This window comes from Rhinolophus sinicus, linkage group LG10 (genome assembly GCF_036562045.2).
Source record: "Rhinolophus sinicus isolate RSC01 linkage group LG10, ASM3656204v1, whole genome shotgun sequence".
NCBI classification, from domain to species: domain Eukaryota; kingdom Metazoa; phylum Chordata; class Mammalia; order Chiroptera; family Rhinolophidae; genus Rhinolophus; species Rhinolophus sinicus.
The window spans coordinates 82453809-82470230 of record NC_133759.1 but is presented as its reverse complement, the minus strand read 5'-3'; the positions used below and the strand labels follow the sequence as shown (position 1 = coordinate 82470230).

Sequence of the window (16422 nt, the reverse complement as noted above, 5' to 3'; positions counted from 1 at the left end):
AACAATTTGACCTGTTTTGTAGGAAAAGAAGCAGTTATGTTGGGTTTTAAGAAAAAGATGAATACAGCAAGAGCAAACAAATTGTGAAATACCTGCATTATGTTAAGTTTCTAATGCACCTGCTGTGTTTAGAGGGTTAAGAAACACTAGGTACAGAACCTTCCTAAACTACCCTAACTTTTGTACATGAAGGTCTTATTTAATGTTTTGTGTTTTTTTTTTAAAGCACTGTACTCATCTGCTTAAAATAACTGGAAACAAAACAGCAAAGCTATCAGGTACTTTTCAAGGAATCATTTCATTGGTTTGGATTAAGATTATATTTTTAAGTATTTTCAACTTAATTGCTGTAATTATTTAGTATTCTGAGAACTGAGATGATTTGTCCATGTCAGTTCATCAAAATTGTTTATAAAGGAGGTCAGTATTATAGTCTCTTATTTCAAGATTTCTTAAACATAATTTTCATATTTACATACTCTAAAGATTCTAATGTAATGCCTTACTTGAGCTATTTTGGAAGAATCAGTGATAAAATTTACAAAATGCAGAGTTTGATGCAATTCATTTCTGAGATTGGTTTATAAAGAAAATCTTTGGTTTGAAAATTAACCTCATGGAGCAAACATTTAAAGCCCATTTTAATTAGGTATTTGTCAAGAAACATCAGTGGTGAAATTTTAAATTTTCCAGACCTCTCAAGTCTACAGTCATACAAGCTGATAAATCAAGCTACAGTTGTAAGTTGTCAGTTTGTTTATGCTGCAGATATTTCAAGTAAACTCTGTTTAACCACGTTTAAAACATCTGTACATATTTTCACCATTTCAGTCAATCTTATTTAAAAAATTACTTAATCCCTGTTATTTTCAGACCTTAATAGGCAGTAATAGTTTGCTTTTATTGTGCTGATTTCTCAAATCCATATTTCTAAGCCTGATGTCTTCTGAGCTTCAGATTTAGTATAGTTACCTGTATATTGGAAACACTCACTTGTAAGTATCCCTCAGGCAGTTCAACTCTGAATGTTCAAAATGATATGCGTCATTTCTTCCTTTGCTTCTGCTGTTCTGTTTCATGACTCAGTGAGAAATAAATGGCACTACCACCCATCCCAGTTGCTGAAGCTAGAAATTGAACCCACAACCTTCAATGACTACTACTTAACTACAGATTCTACTTTCTTAAAAAGCTCTTCAGTCACTCTACTTCATCCACACTGCCACTGTCCTAGTATAAGTCATTAGTATATCTTGCCTGGCAAATGGCAATAGCTTCCTAACTCTGTGTGTGTGTTTATATACATTTACTATCCAATTTAGTTTTTTTGAGCTGGCCACCAAGTTGATCTAAGATATGTTTGATGTGACTCCCATGCTTAAAACCTTTTAGTGGTACATCACTGCTTTCAGGATTAAGTTTATATTTCTTAAAAAGATATACAGGATTATGAATGCCTCAATTACCTTTTCAGCCTTATCTCACCATATCCTCTATTTTGAATCCACACAGAGCTTATTTATACATTTCTTCAAGGTGTTTAATTACTCCTCCTCCTCTCCTGGGCCTAAGAGACTTTTAACAAGCTATTCACTCTACCTAGAAGACTCTCCCCTTTATTTGGCCAATTCCTACTTAACTCTCAGTCTCAACCTAAAAATCACTAACTCTGGCAAGTCTTTTTTGATCTCCATCTGTGTTTTATTTATTTGTGGTTTGGCTTTTCATTAATATTAAAAATTCCATAATGAAGAGTAATCTATATAAACCTCAAAAAAGAAAGACTTAAGAAGACGGGGATCCATTTCCTTTCAAATAAATGCAGAGTACCAAAAAAGACCCACTTTTCTCACAGCTCCCTTGGGTAATGAGTGGTGTGTAATTGGGCTACAGTTTTCAATATTTCTGGGTTCGTGAACAAAAGTTCTGAAGAAATTTTAAAATTAGTGTTTTAAAATATTACAGAAATAAAAGACTTACTGAGAACAATTTAAACGATCCTTACCAGCTTATATGGATCTGCTTTTTCATTATACAGATTTTTATCTTACTTTTATCCACCTCCCTATTGCTGGTCACTTAGGTGGTTCCATTTAAATTTGCCATTACGCAGAATACTGCAATAAACATTCATGTTAACATGGCCTCTGTTTTGCATCATATCTGTAGATTAGGTAAATGGGATTTTTATAGTATTCAGTTTTAAATGTTATAAAGCCTGAAATTTCAAATTTAGAGATCAGATGTTTATTTGAGATGAAAAATATAGACAAATTGTAACAATTCATGTCACTGAAGGACTGTGTCTTGAACTCTTAAGTTTTTCTCTTTTATCATCCAGTAAAAATTCTATGTGAAAACAGACCAGGAAGACTGCTCATCACACAGCAGCCATAATGGCCTTCTTTCTATACTTCAAATGCCAAGCTGTTTTCCACCACAGAGCTTTATCACTTACAGTTCTTTTCCTAGAATAGTCTCCAGATATTTTCGTGGCTAGCTTTTTGTCATTAAGGACTCAACTCAAACTTCACTTTTTCCTTGCCTTAATCCTATCTGGCCACTCAATCTAATTGTGAGAGAGAATGTGATTTGGGTGTTTTCATCTTGTTAAGGATCTTCACTGAAAAGTTGGAAGTTCCTTCGCATTTATTTTCTGGTATGTATGTTTGGAAGGACATGCGCTTAAATTTAAAACAAACATTTTGGTTCATTAGAATCAGGAAAAAAAATAGTATCAAGACTTCCTATTGTCTTGGGCAGTGTTTAATATATGCTGGGGTCTGTTCTCTCCAAGTCCAGTTAAGTATATTTTATAGAACTTGATTTCTGTCTCAACTATGCAACTATGTTTAACAATTCAGTGAAGGTACCATTTCCCTATTAATGCCCTAGTGGTCCCTGGCCTTCATTATTAATTTGGTTTTTCCAAAACATCGATATGAACTTAATGCAAAAGCAGTTGGTGATTTATTGCAGTATCCTGCATCTCTTGAGTTTGTAAAAACTGTGTTTTTAAAAAAATAACAATGAACCAGATGTAATTAATTGACAATCGGTCGTCATTAAAATACTGAATGTACTTCTAGATAACTTGATAGGGCCTCCACAATAAGTATTAAAAATATGCTTTTTTTTCCTCAACTTTCCTGAGGGTGATTTCAAAACATTGTTTAAATCTCTCAAATATGTGAAGAATTCAAAACTCTTTTTCTAGTTTAAGATGGCAGATTGTTTTCACATATCTTTTCTCTATCAAAAAGCCTGCTAAAATAACAGTAACCCCCCTAAGGACAAAGCGTGAAAAGAGACAACAGCGAATAACAGAATCAGAAGGCCAAAGCAGGTGAAATGATAATTCAGAGATCAGAGAGTTACATGCTAAATGTCTGCAAGAGGGTATACGAAAGAGACAAACACACTTGGTAAAGAACCTGTGAGAGGCTCAATTTTTGTAGGCAGAAGTTTCCAAGGAAGGGGGAGAAAATGTGGGGCTGGTAACATGAGATTCATTAAAGTCTGTTCAGAACTGTTGGATGTCTAGGATCCCTATCGTACCCTAAGAATCCAGATGACCTTTCCCCAGCCCACAGATGGAAAGTTTATTTTCTAGGTAAATTGAACCAAAAAAGTCTCAAACTCAGAGAAAGCAAGCACGGATGAAGGCTGGGGTGTATAGCATCAAACAAGGGCATTATATGCAAAACAATGTCCTTTACTGCAGTAGTGCCACCCTCTTCCCCCACTTTGGTCTCATTAAATCAATATCCAAGCATACACCCCACACATGCAATCAAGATTGGAAGATTATTCTGTGAAAAAACGTGGTTCCAGAGGAACAAAATCCAATACTGACATCTGGGCATGTTCCAAGAAAAGGCCAGGTCACTAGTACAAAGAAGTCTACCTGCTGACAAACTATCCCATGCACAATTTTGCTTTTCATTGCCTCACTTTTCAATGACAGCCAAAGATAATCAGACAAGGAAAGTTTTCTGGATGAAAGAAAATCATTTCAGCATACTTTCTGCCCCTTCCCCCAAAGTAAAATCCCAACAAGGGATTTTTGTCTTTAACCTCCAAAGTAAAATCCCAACTAGGCCTTAGAATATAAATCTTAAGAGAATTAGTACTAACTCTGGGATTAGGAGCATCTGGGTGGAGAAAAGTGTCCTAACAGTGGTACCCTCACTGATGTCCCAAACTGTATCTTGCCTTGGAAGTTAGGTGTGTTGTATTTATATCCCGAACTTATGTTGCTGCTGCATAAAACTCTGGCTCCTCAAGAACCTCGAAACTTAGCAACTATAGACCGCTGGAGTCACACAGCCCTTTACTATCAAGTTTCGTAGCAATATATAAATACCTGCTTCCCAAGCTGATTATAAAATACCGTGTCCTACCTCTAGAAATGAGGACTCAGTTCCGCCAGGTCTCAGGGATCCAGTCCCACATCCTCGGTGACGTTGCCACGAAAGTCTTCAGCTCCGCAGGCAAGGAGTAGTGGATCTGCCCGCCTCAGGCGCCCCCCGCGCCTCCAGGCTTGTGAGGAGCAGGCCCAGGAGAAGCCCTGTGTAGCCGGCCCCTCTGCAGAGCCACCATTCCCTTCCCAGAGACGTTTAAGGGTTTTCTGATCAAAAGCAGCCACCGATTGTTATGTATAACGCCCCCAGTAGTTTGTTTATCTTCCCTATTTAAACCTCTGTGTAGCTTGATCTTTTGCTCCAGGCTCTACAAACTTGGGAGCCGCCCCATTTTGTTTCTCCCAAGAAGACCTGGGGGAGGCGGGCGTCTGGGCGAACAGAAAAACGTCCCTTTCCCCGCCGAGTGAAGAACGGCGCCCAGAATCTCTCCGTCCTTGCAAGAATTTATCTAATAGCGTTCAGTTGCTAGATTCATTAACAATGTTTACGTATTTAGTCCGCGTCCCTGGCGCGCGGGCGCTGGGATGGGCGGGCCTCGCCCGCAGTGCCCTCGGGAGAGCCACGCGCGAGGCTGCGGCGGTGGCGGGGCGGGGGTTACTTCAGGGCGCGGGGAGGGCGGCCCGCGGCCTAGCGTTGGATTAAGCGGCTTCTCCCGCCGTTAAGTGAGAGCCGAGAATAGGCGGCGGGACAAGGGGCACTCGTCCGCGGCTCCAGAGTCGCCTTCCACGGAGACCAGCGGACCAGTGGGCGAACATGAAGTCCAACCCTGTCATCCAAGCCGCCATCGACCTCACCGCGGGGGCTCTCGGGGGCACCGTGTGTGTCCTGACCGGGCAGCCCTTAGATACGGTGAAAGTGAAGATGCAGACGTTTCCCGGCTTGTACAAAGGCGTCACCGACTGCTGCCTGAAGACGTACTCCCAAGTGGGCTTTCGCGGTTTCTACAAGGGGACGGGCCCAGCGCTGATGGCCTACGTCGCTGAGAACTCTGTCCTCTTCATGTGCTATGGCTTCTGCCAACAGTTTGTGAGGAAAGTGGTGGGACTGGACAAGCAGGCAAGGCTGAGTGATCTGCAAAATGCAGCCGCCGGTTCCTTGGCCTCTGCGTTTGCTTCGCTGACCCTGTGTCCCACTGAGCTTGTTAAGTGTCGGCTACAGACCATGTACGAAATGGAGGTGTCAGGGAAGATAGTTAAAAGCCACAATACAGTTTGGTCAGTCGTGAGGGGTGTACTTAGGAAGGATGGGCCCTTGGGCTTCTACCGCGGACTCTCGAGCACTCTAGTTCAAGAAGTACCGGGTTATTTCTTCTTCTTTGGTGGCTATGAAGTGAGCCGATCGTTTTTTGCCTCGGGGAGATCAAAAGATGAACTAGGCCCTGTCCCTTTGATGATAAGTGGTGGAATTGCTGGGATTTGCCTTTGGCTTGTCATATACCCAGTGGATTGTATCAAATCCAGAATTCAGGTTCTTTCCATGTCTGGAAAACAGGCAAGATTTATCAGAACTCTTTTAAGTGTTGTGGAAAGGGAAGGAATAGCAGCTTTATATTCTGGACTGACAGCTTCCATGATTCGAGCATTCCCTGCAAATGGGTCACTGGTGTTGGCTTATGAATACAGCAGGAAGATGATGATGAGCCAGTTTGAAGCATATTGAAGTGTGTTGAACTCGGATCCAAGCACACATCTTTGAGGACTATAGTCTATCTCAGGGTTTCATGGAGTACTGGACCAATGTGGAGTTCTTTTTTACTTCATGGGAATATTGTTTTTGTCTTCTACCTGAAATCTTAAACTGTATGGAAGAAACTCTATTTTTTCATTATATAATTTCTGCCCATCATTGTATTGATATAGAAAACTCGCTGCTCTTGTATTTCATGGGATATACAGAGTAAAGGGGTGGCCCTATCTACCTTATCTGAAAGGCTGTAATATAGTTATGTCTCGGCTCTTGCATAAACCTGTACTTGTACATACTGTTTGGTTGGTTATGTTTGTGAGTGAAACACAGTTTGGTTCCATGTCACCAGAAAAAATGAATTAACTGTGTTTCATGAAGATAGTTATAAACAATTGCTGAACCCATTCAAGATGTAGGTTCTCTTGAAAACTGTGCACTATACTAGGCAATTAAAGTTTTTTTAAAAAAGTTTTTGTGTGGTAGTTGAAAACCAAAATACTGATCTAGATTTTAAAGAAGAGAATATACCTGCATACTAATGTGTCTTCCACATTCTTGAGTTAAAGTTTCAGAGTTGGCATTCTGGATTTTTCTGAGATGTTCTTTTCTTAGAATAGGATCATTCATTTTCAAAGTGGGATCATATTACACACTCTAAGTTAGGTGTGGCCTAGTGCATCAGACCTGGTGAGGTAACACAGCCTTCATCTGTACCAACTTCCCTTTCTCTCCCAAAGAGTTTCCCATCTGCTGGGCCTTAGGTTGAGGAAGTGATTGAGAGGAAGGGGATGTGTTGCCATGCTTTGATGAAGACCCATATAGCTGCCAACAGTTCTTAGCTCCAGTCTCTGGGTCCTGGCCTGGATAGGATTCCAGTGTATTAGGGCACATTTACGAGTTGTTGACCCACTTTGGATCATTCACTCTGCCTCCACCAGTCAGAAACCCTTCCAGGGAACAGAGTGCCAAAGCCAAGAAAACCTTTTGTTCCTGTTTGGTGATCAAGTGACGGAACTCATGGATGACGTCCTCTCCTCTCAGGCAGAACTTAGTGTTTGCACTCCACAGTGAGTAATGTTAAGGCTGACCCATTCTGAAGGGTCATATTTTTATAGTGTTGGAACCTTCCAAATATGGTACTGACCATCACTGAATTTTAATGATGACTGTATATGGGATGTGACATTATAAAGCAATGAAACATAAGAAAAACAATTTTATTAAACTATACTATATATAATATGTACACACACACACACACACACACACACACACACACAAACAAAAAAGCTCATCTGATCCCCACAAACTTGGTGATGAGTACCATATGGCCCTGTGGTGTAAGGGTCATTCTTGTTACCACTAAAATATGCCTCATCATTCATTCCTTGCTGCTCCAAGACCAGCAGAGTTTCTTAATAAAAAGTGTTCTTGAGCAACCTGTAAAACTGAAGGCTATCAGGCTACCATATTTGTTTATCACTGTCTGCAGAGCATAAATCTTGTGTAGAATCTCCAATTTCCTTTAGCTTTTTACTATCTGTGAACCCTCTGTGGTAACTCTAGCCATAGTGCCAGAAGCAAGAGGGTCAAGGAAACAAGATGTTGCCAAATGGGGGCTGACGCAGACATTCTGGGAGAGGATCTGTGTTGTGCCTGGTGTGCTTGAGAGCAAAGGTTGGTCTTCCATTTGCTCTTTCTTTAAAAGAAACCATTTTTCTACTTTACTTGTAAGTTATGTATACATTTAAGTTATATATTTCATACTTAAATGGTCAGTAGCTACTTAGTGGGGCTTCATCCACACAGGACTGGATTAAAGCAGAATAGAGACCCGGACTGGCTTCCAGTAGGAAGTGGATCTTTTCACAGTCCACGGCCCCTGCCCCGCACCTGGGAGCTTGTCTCAGTCTTGTTGCCAGCAGACCTTTACACATGTTGTCCATTAAAGGTTTAACTAAATATCTTCAGTAGAAATAGTTTGAGGCAAGTAAGGGTGAGTGGGATTGGGGAATGGAAACCTAACTCAGGAGAATTTTATTACTATTTGCTGAATTCATGGTTCAATATTGGTATAATTTGTACCATTTTAGATCTGTATTCCAGGCAAAAATATAGTAGCTTGAAAAAATTTGTTTAAAAAAATTTGAGTGTTCTATCATTAAATTATTTACCTAAATAAAAATATTTATTTAACTCACACCATTTACAATGTACTACATTGACCTCTGGGTATTCAGATATTAATGATCTCTGGTTTCTGTTCTTCAGGATCCGATGGTTTAGTTGTTTGTTTTACAGTTAGAAGAGTCATACTCTAGAATAAAATTTAGAATAAAAAGGTAAAATCCAAATTGTGTGTGTGTGTGTGTGTGTGTGTGTGTGTGTATGTCTGAAATCAGTGTTGGACTCTCTGAATTTAAGGAACTATCTCTTTCCCTTAATTGTGTTTTTGTATTGTGGTTTCTTTGTAATCTTTAAATTAGTGCCATGGTATTTCTTTCTCTCAGCTTTATTGAGCTATAACTGCCAAATAACATTGTGTAAGTTTAAAGTGTACAATGTGGTGATTTGATATACACATACAATAATTGTGAAATGTTTATCACAATAAGATTAGTCAACTGCATAAGAAAACCACAGGCCCAAAATGGCATCACTTATGCTAAAGCTAATGACATCAAACCCAGATTTAATACCTGATCTGGTTGCTGTTTCAACCTCTCCCAGAAACATAATCTTAATCAACCAGCCTGGCATTTTCTGATCAACATCAATGAAGTAATCTGTCACATGGGCCCTTTTCATCCCTCCTTCCCCATAGAAAGAAGAGGCAATTTTCCTGATAAAAACCCTTGCTATACCCTTCTCCCCAAAAGATGTCCTTGTCTAAAAGTAATTCTTTTCTTTTGCTAGAAACTCCCCTGCCACACCCTCCATTTTGTACAACCCCTCTGAGCATCTTTCTAGTTGCTAGATGGAATGCTGCCATATTCATGAATCACTTAATAAAGCCAGTTAGATCTTCAAATGTATTCAGTTGAATTTTGTTTTTTGACATAGCACATCCATCACCTTACAGAGAGACCTTTTCTTACTGAGGTATAATTGACATATAACATCCACTTATTTATTTGTGTGTGTGTGATGAGATGGTATTTATTTTTAAGATTTAAATTGGTCAAATCCATTTTTTCTGATTCCTAGACTTATTTTAAACTTCACTTCCACATAGCATAATTTACCCCTCAACTTTGAAAAATCTTTTCTGATATTTATTACATTCTTTGATCTATGGTCAGGGCCAGATGATCTGCCTGCTACAGTGATATTGTCGCTATAAATTCATTCTTGTCCTAGCTTTCATAGAATATCAAGCTGTAGCAGTTGTGAAGTATATGTGACATCTCAGAACGATCATATCTGGCAATGGAGTATCAAGCCTGCCCATATTCTTGAATTGAAGAAGAAAATACCCCCAAGTTGCCGAGCTTGGAAGGAAAGGAGGTTCTTTTTCTTCTGACCTGGAGCTCTAAGGAGGAGTGATCATTGTTTTTAGGAAGTTGTTGCATAGATTTTTTCTCAAGGCTAGAAGGTACCTTTCTGTCCAGAGCCTTCATTTCTAACTCTGAGCTTTCAAATCCCTGTTTTCAAAGTCTGTAACTGGTCTCTCCAGATCCAGGTGGAATGGCTCAGAAGTCTTTTCTGAGAGCCTTTTTAGAAAGGAAATTATTTCCATGTTGAAACTTCCATCTAAGTCTGGGATCTGCCTTGTGAGCTCCACCATCCAGTGTTTTCAGATTCCTTGAAATGCCAGCACTTTAATATTGGACCCTTGTCAACAGACTTGTATCTTCCTGTCACCGGAACTCTTCAGGGTTGGTGGTGGTCATCAGCTCTGATGCCCTGTTCATTGCACCAGGCTTAATGGCTTTTTCAAAACCAGTTCAGAGCATTTGGTATTACTGGCTTTCGTCGGCACCTTAAGATGGAAAATTCCACAGGTGGGTAAGCAATTTTGTAGAACATTGATCTCTCTTAACAATTCTGCACATTCTGTGGGTGAAAAAATATGTCCCTAGAAAAGGTATCAATTCATCCAGATAATTGTCTGTACAGTGAGTATTTCTACTCTAGCCTAAAGACATTTCACTGGCTCCTCCTCAGCAAGCTGGACTCTCAGCAGACATTAACTAGGGCATCTGTCCGCATAACTTCTTTATTTGCTTATTTACATAGAAATGGCTCTTTTGTGCATTTGGAGGAAAGGCTCCTTTCTGCCTTTGGAGAAATGGCAGACAGACTCTTCTCTAGCCAGGGCTCAGGTTCCCCGATCCAGGTTCTTGGAGATGTTGACCACAAAAAAGCCTTTCCTGTCTCCTTGGCACCAGACATGGGAATCTTCTCAGATTCAGTTGACCATTTGGTCACAAAAAGGCCACACAGTATGGTGAGTCTTCGTTTCCAATTCTGGAGACTGCTACCAAGTCTGGAAACTGCTATGGTGTCATTACTGTCTTCTGCAATGGATTACAAGATTTTAGCACAGACTGACCTTTATTTTTCCACTTTCTGCTTCTGTTTTTATGCTCACTTCTCCACTCTGCTTTGCCCTCCAGGGTAAATCTTAAAAAAGTCTCCAATTTCTCTCTCTCTCTCTCACACACACACACCTACACACAGATCTAACTCAGCAACTTTCAAATATAGAATACAGTATTTTTAACTATAGTCACCATGCCGTACATTATATCCCCAGGATTTACCCTTTCCACATCTTTAAGATACCTACTCATGAGTCAAAGTCCTTGATTTTAATACAGTCAAATATATTAATCCTTTATTCTATGGCCAGTGTCTTTTTAAATAAATTATCTCTACCCCCAATGTCTAAACTATATTTACCCACATTTTACACTAAGAGCTTTAAAAATTTTGGTTTGGGTTTTTTTGTTTTTTTTTTTAATTAGTTAAGTCTTAGATCCATTTGAAGTTGATTTTATAATTAACAGGCAATTTTATTTTTTCTGTATGAATAACCATTTTTAATTGAACATTTCATCTTTTCTCCATTGATCTATTATGGACTGAATGCCTCTGCTCCCTTCTCCTCCACCTTCATCTATTGAAGCCCCCAACCTGATGGTGTTAGGGGGTGGGGCCTTTGGGAGGTAAGCAGGTCTGGATGACATTGTGAGGATGGAGGTCCATTATGAGGTTAATGCCTTAATGAGAAGGGGAAGAAACACCAGAGCTGCTTCTCTCAGCCTTGGGAGGATACAGTGAGAACCCAGCAGTTGGCAAGCCAGGAAGTAGGCCCCCATCAAGAACCCGATCTGCTGACACCTTGATCTTGGACTTCTCAGCCTCCACAATTGTGAGAAATAAATGTCTGTTATTTTAAGCCTCCAGTCTATGGTATTTTGTTAGAGTAGCCTGAACAGACTAAGACAATCTGAGTTGCCATCTTTTTAATAATATTCAAATGGTCCATGTAAGTCTATTTTTGACCTCTCTAATCTATTATTATACATTTGCCAAATTTTTTGTCTTTGCACCAATACCAAACTATCTTGATTGATTGATATAGCTTTATAACAAACCTTAATAATTGGTAGGGCAAGTTTTTCCTTTCTGCTCTTTTTTTCTTAAGAAGTTTCTTAGCTATTATTGACATTTTATTTTTTCATATGAATTTTGAAGTAATGTTAAAGTACTGTTGTAATGTTCAAAGTAATGTTATCTTGGAGGAGAAGAGAACTGATAACTTTAAAATATTGAATCTTCTAATTCATGAGCATCAGATGTTTCTCCATTTATGTAAGTTATCTTACTATATCTTTATAAAATAGTCATCTAAAGTCCCCATAGAGGTCTTACACTTATTTTGACTTATTACTACCTACTTGATTTTTTTATGATTGTAAATTGTATCTTTATTTAAAATGTCAATTTTTGTTTGTTGCTAGTTTATAAAATTATTTTATCTTCATTTTTCAAATTCTGCAACCTTACTAACTTTTTAAAAATTATAATATTTGATTTGTAGGTACTTTTGGACTTTCTGTGCATTCCTTAATACCATCTGTAAATAATAACAAATTTGTTTCTTCCTCTGCAACCTACATAACTTGTATTTCTTTCCCTTATCATGCTGGCCAAAACCTCCAGTACAGTATCAAATAGATGTAATAGTGGGCATTTGTTTTTGATCTCAAAGGAAACTTTTAACATTTCACAATTTATATTTTGCTGTAAGTATTTTTATGTCATATAAAGATTAAGGAAGTTTCCTTCTACTCCTAGTTTGGGATTTCGCCCCCTCCCCCATAATAAACAGAATTTAAACAAATACCTTTTCTGTGTCTATAAAGATAATTGTGTGATTTTTCTCCTTTATGTCATTGAGTGATTTTGGCTTTTAATTTTCCTTTCTTGATATCAGGGTTATGCTAAACAAATAACATTTTTAAGGAGTGTTCTCTTTTTTCTCTAGTCTATGGAAGTGTTACTATAAGATTGGAATTATTTCTTCCTTGAATTTTTGGTAGTACTCATGACCAGATGGGTCTGAAATTCACTTATTTAATAGTTATCATACTTCGGTTTTTTTCTATCTTGAATCAATTTGATTATATTTCTAGCAATTTGTTTACTCCAAATAAAATTTTTAGCTTCTTGTCATAGGCCTGTGTATAATATTTTATTACCTTTTTATTGTCTGTGTCTACAATATTTGAGTTGCTAGTCCCCTTCAATTCCTGATATTGGTTATTTGTAGATTATGAAGAAAATATACATTCTATATTTGCTGAATTTGATGTTCTATATATGTCTAGTAAGTCAGTTTTCTTGTCTCTAATATAATTGTGTTCTTCCAGGTGCTGAATCAGCCAGCCACGCCATTTAACATTGCTCAGCTAGCTCTATCTATGCATATCCATATCTTAGGCCACTTCTCTTTCCATTAAAAATGGATGGTAAGTGTACTGCTTACAGTTCTGCTTACTTGGAAAATTTCCCTTCACCACTGTCCTTTAGGGCAACCCTTGAGTAGGCTGTAATTCAGCCATTAAACATTGATGGCTTGCACCAACCATCTGTGAACTTGGGCCAAGATCTTTTCTCTCCTGTAATTGGTTATAAAGAACTTTCCTATAAAATCACTGGTGTGAATTGGGAGAGAGTTTGGTGCAATAGAGGTGGGTGAAATAGGAGTCCAGATCACTTGTTCACGAAATTCCTTCTGGACCGGCTTGGGGCCAATTCTGAAATTACTATTTCTATTATATAAGAATTGCTCCTATACCTATCTAACTTTATGATGATGGCATAATCATTTGGTGTCTGTAGTCAGCTACTCAGTCTCTACTGGTGCTCAGGAGCATGATAGGATCTGTTTATAAGCCCAGAGAAGTTATCTGCTGTAGAAGGCATGGGTCTGAACTGTAAAATTTGCACTGTAAGTCTCCTTCTGTGGTTTGCCAAAAACTCCACACAGCATCCTTATCCATGGGCCTTTCTAGCAAAATCAGATTAGCTGGATCACATCAGATTGGTTAGAATTGTAGCCTGGACCTGCTGCATGTCTTTCTCTTACCCCAGGCCCTCCTCAAACCTGGCATCATTTTGAGTTCCATGTAAGGTATACGCTGCCTCTAAAATCCAAAGAGTTCCCTGAAGATAGTGCCTCTTTCTTAGTGGCAAGAGATGCAAGAGTTAATTTGTATTTAACCTCAGAGGGGATTTCCTGGCATGCCTCAGACCCCTAGAATCATCACTGTTGTGGCAGACCCCTGAACCTTCATGGGGCTAATCTCTTACTCTTAGAGAATAGCATGATCCTTCTAGGCTATCCAGAGTCCTTGCCTTATTCTGCTCACTCAGTCCAGTTAGCATGATGTCATCAATTTTGTAGTCTAACATTATGTTCTGCAGAATAGTCAGCATTGAGGTCTTTATGGAGTATGTTATGAAAGAAAGCAAAAAAAAATAAACATAACTCTGGGCCAGAACAGTGAATGAGTTCTGCTACCTTATATGAGAAGATGAGCTTAAAACCTAAAATAGCCATAATGTCTAGGGTGATGTTGGAGAAACTCTCTAATGGGGATGGCAGGGCTCAGAAGAGCTCCATAATAAAATGGAAATGGTTTATACAGGATCATGCTGCTTGGGAAATGCAAAGAGAAGATATTCACAAGTAGGGAGACTTTTCCCACTAGGACTGATGGGAATTGTGTGAGGAGCTGCTGGATTCTATTGTCACATGCGCAGTGCCCTATAAAGAGCCCTTGACTGACTGACAAAGAGCTGCTTGGTTTGTAGGTGAGAGTTCCAAGATAAATGGACGGGATCCTGTTTGGAAGACCACCACTTTGAAGGAAGGAGGTAAAAACAATTGAGCTTCATGGGCTGAACTGCACGCTGTTTTCCCAGCAGTTATGGAAGAATTGAACAATGGGAATAGCCCTTATGTTTGGCTTTTTACTGGCCATATGGTCATATAGGAGGGCAATGGAAACCTGGCCTGTTAAAGGGATGTTTATATGGGCACAACCTTATGGAAATTTGAGGGGTGCATTAAAGTAGGACATGTTGATGCCCATCAGAACTCCCTTGCAACTGTGGAAGGTGATTGGCATCAACAAGCAGATATCCCCAAGAGCTTGCTTAAGGTCGCCACCTGGGTCCATGAAATAAGTGGATATTGAGGGTCTGCAGCAATGCAGGGATGGGCTGAATCTAGATATATTCCTCTTGTATCCCCTGAGGCACAAAGTGCCAGTAAGAACTGGTCTGTTTGCCAACAAAAGAGACAGACTGCTGACGGCTATGGAGCAGATTTCTTGGTCTGAAGGACCTGAACACAGCTTGCAAGTCAAGCTGATATTGGTAGCCCTTGGGGGGAAAGGGAGGAGCACAGATGCAACCTGACAGGAATAGACACTGACTCTGGACTGCGCTCGGTTTATCCGGTGGTAGATGCAAATGCTCAGAGTATGATGAAAGAACCGGAACACAAGATAATGCATTGATTTGGACAGCTGACTGTCATTTCTTCAGACCTAGGAATTCACTTTATGGCCCATAACATCCAACAATAGGCAGAGAGATGTCCTTTTCAGAGAATAGTTTGAAAGAGAACTGGACTGGGCAATTAAAACATTGGTTGTCTAAAACACGGGGAGATAAAAGCATGAAGGGCTGGCTAACATGACTTCAAGAGTGTGTGCTCCCACTCAACATGAACATGAGTGGGGCTAAAGACTATTCCCACTGCATAGATTTGTCTGTTTTTCTAGTGGATGTGGGAAGGGGGGTGGGGAAGGTGCTGGCATACTTTCTTCTCCACAGCACCTCAACCTTTTTTCTCCCTACCTGATGCAGGGGTTATAGGACTATGGCTGCAACTATAAGGGCCGGAAGCAGGGTTGATTCCTGAGCAGAAATTGTAATGTTTTTAACCTTTATGTTGGAATTCCTTATGGGCCTGATGAGGAAGGATGTGCCTTCACCCCACCTGACATAATTGGGATTAACAGTGAATGCAGCTATACTGTCTGGTGGTAAAGCTAGCCCACTAGCTACGTACCTGTGTAACCTTACTCTGTGAACAGGAGTGGACTGTGGGGGTTCTATTTTGCTAGACTAGTATTGTTGCCTGCAATCTAGACCAGCACGATGGCCTAACCTAATGTCCCTTCCAAAGGCTGAAATATTTGGGATTAAAAGAGAAGAAAACATAGTAGCTGTGGGTAAAGGAATGAATGAATGGGTTATGTAATCAGGGAAGCTCAGAGCAAGAGATGATACCAGACTTTCTTGTTACCAACCCTCTAATCTTATTCCTTTCTTCCCCTTGTCATACAGGCCAAACCATTAGCCACTGCACATGAATAAATGCTGTTATAGGTTGATTTGTGTCCTCTCTGAAAAAGACACGTTGGCGTTCTAACCCCCAATTCCTCAGAATGTAACTTTATTTGGAGATAGGGTTTTAACAGAGGTAAAATGAGGTAAAGGTAAAATAAGGTCACTAGGATGGGCCCTAATCCAATTATTTCCCCTTATGAAAAGGGAAAATTTGGACACAGAGACAGACACACATAGAGGGAAGACTAAGTGAACAGACACAGAGAGAAGATGGTCACCTACAAGCCAAGAAAAGAGCCTTGGAACAGATTCTTTCTCTTAGCCTTCACAAGGAACCAAACCTGCTAGCGTCTTGATTTCAGAACTCTAGCCTCCAGAACTGTGAGAACATAAATCACCTGGTTGTGGTACTTTGTTATGGCAGCCCCAGAAAACT

The 16422-nt window shown here is 39.6% G+C and overlaps 1 protein-coding gene across 1 annotated transcript; it reads left to right on the top strand.

The window, feature by feature from the left end:
* The first annotated feature begins 123 nt into the window (after positions 1-123).
* LOC109451093 (mitochondrial ornithine transporter 1) lies at positions 124-6401 on the top strand. Its single transcript, XM_074313688.1, has one exon. The coding sequence runs from the start codon at positions 5178-5180 to the stop codon at positions 6081-6083; it is 906 nt and encodes a 301-aa protein (XP_074169789.1). The 5' UTR covers positions 124-5177; the 3' UTR covers positions 6084-6401.
* The last annotated feature ends 10021 nt before the right edge of the window (positions 6402-16422 follow it).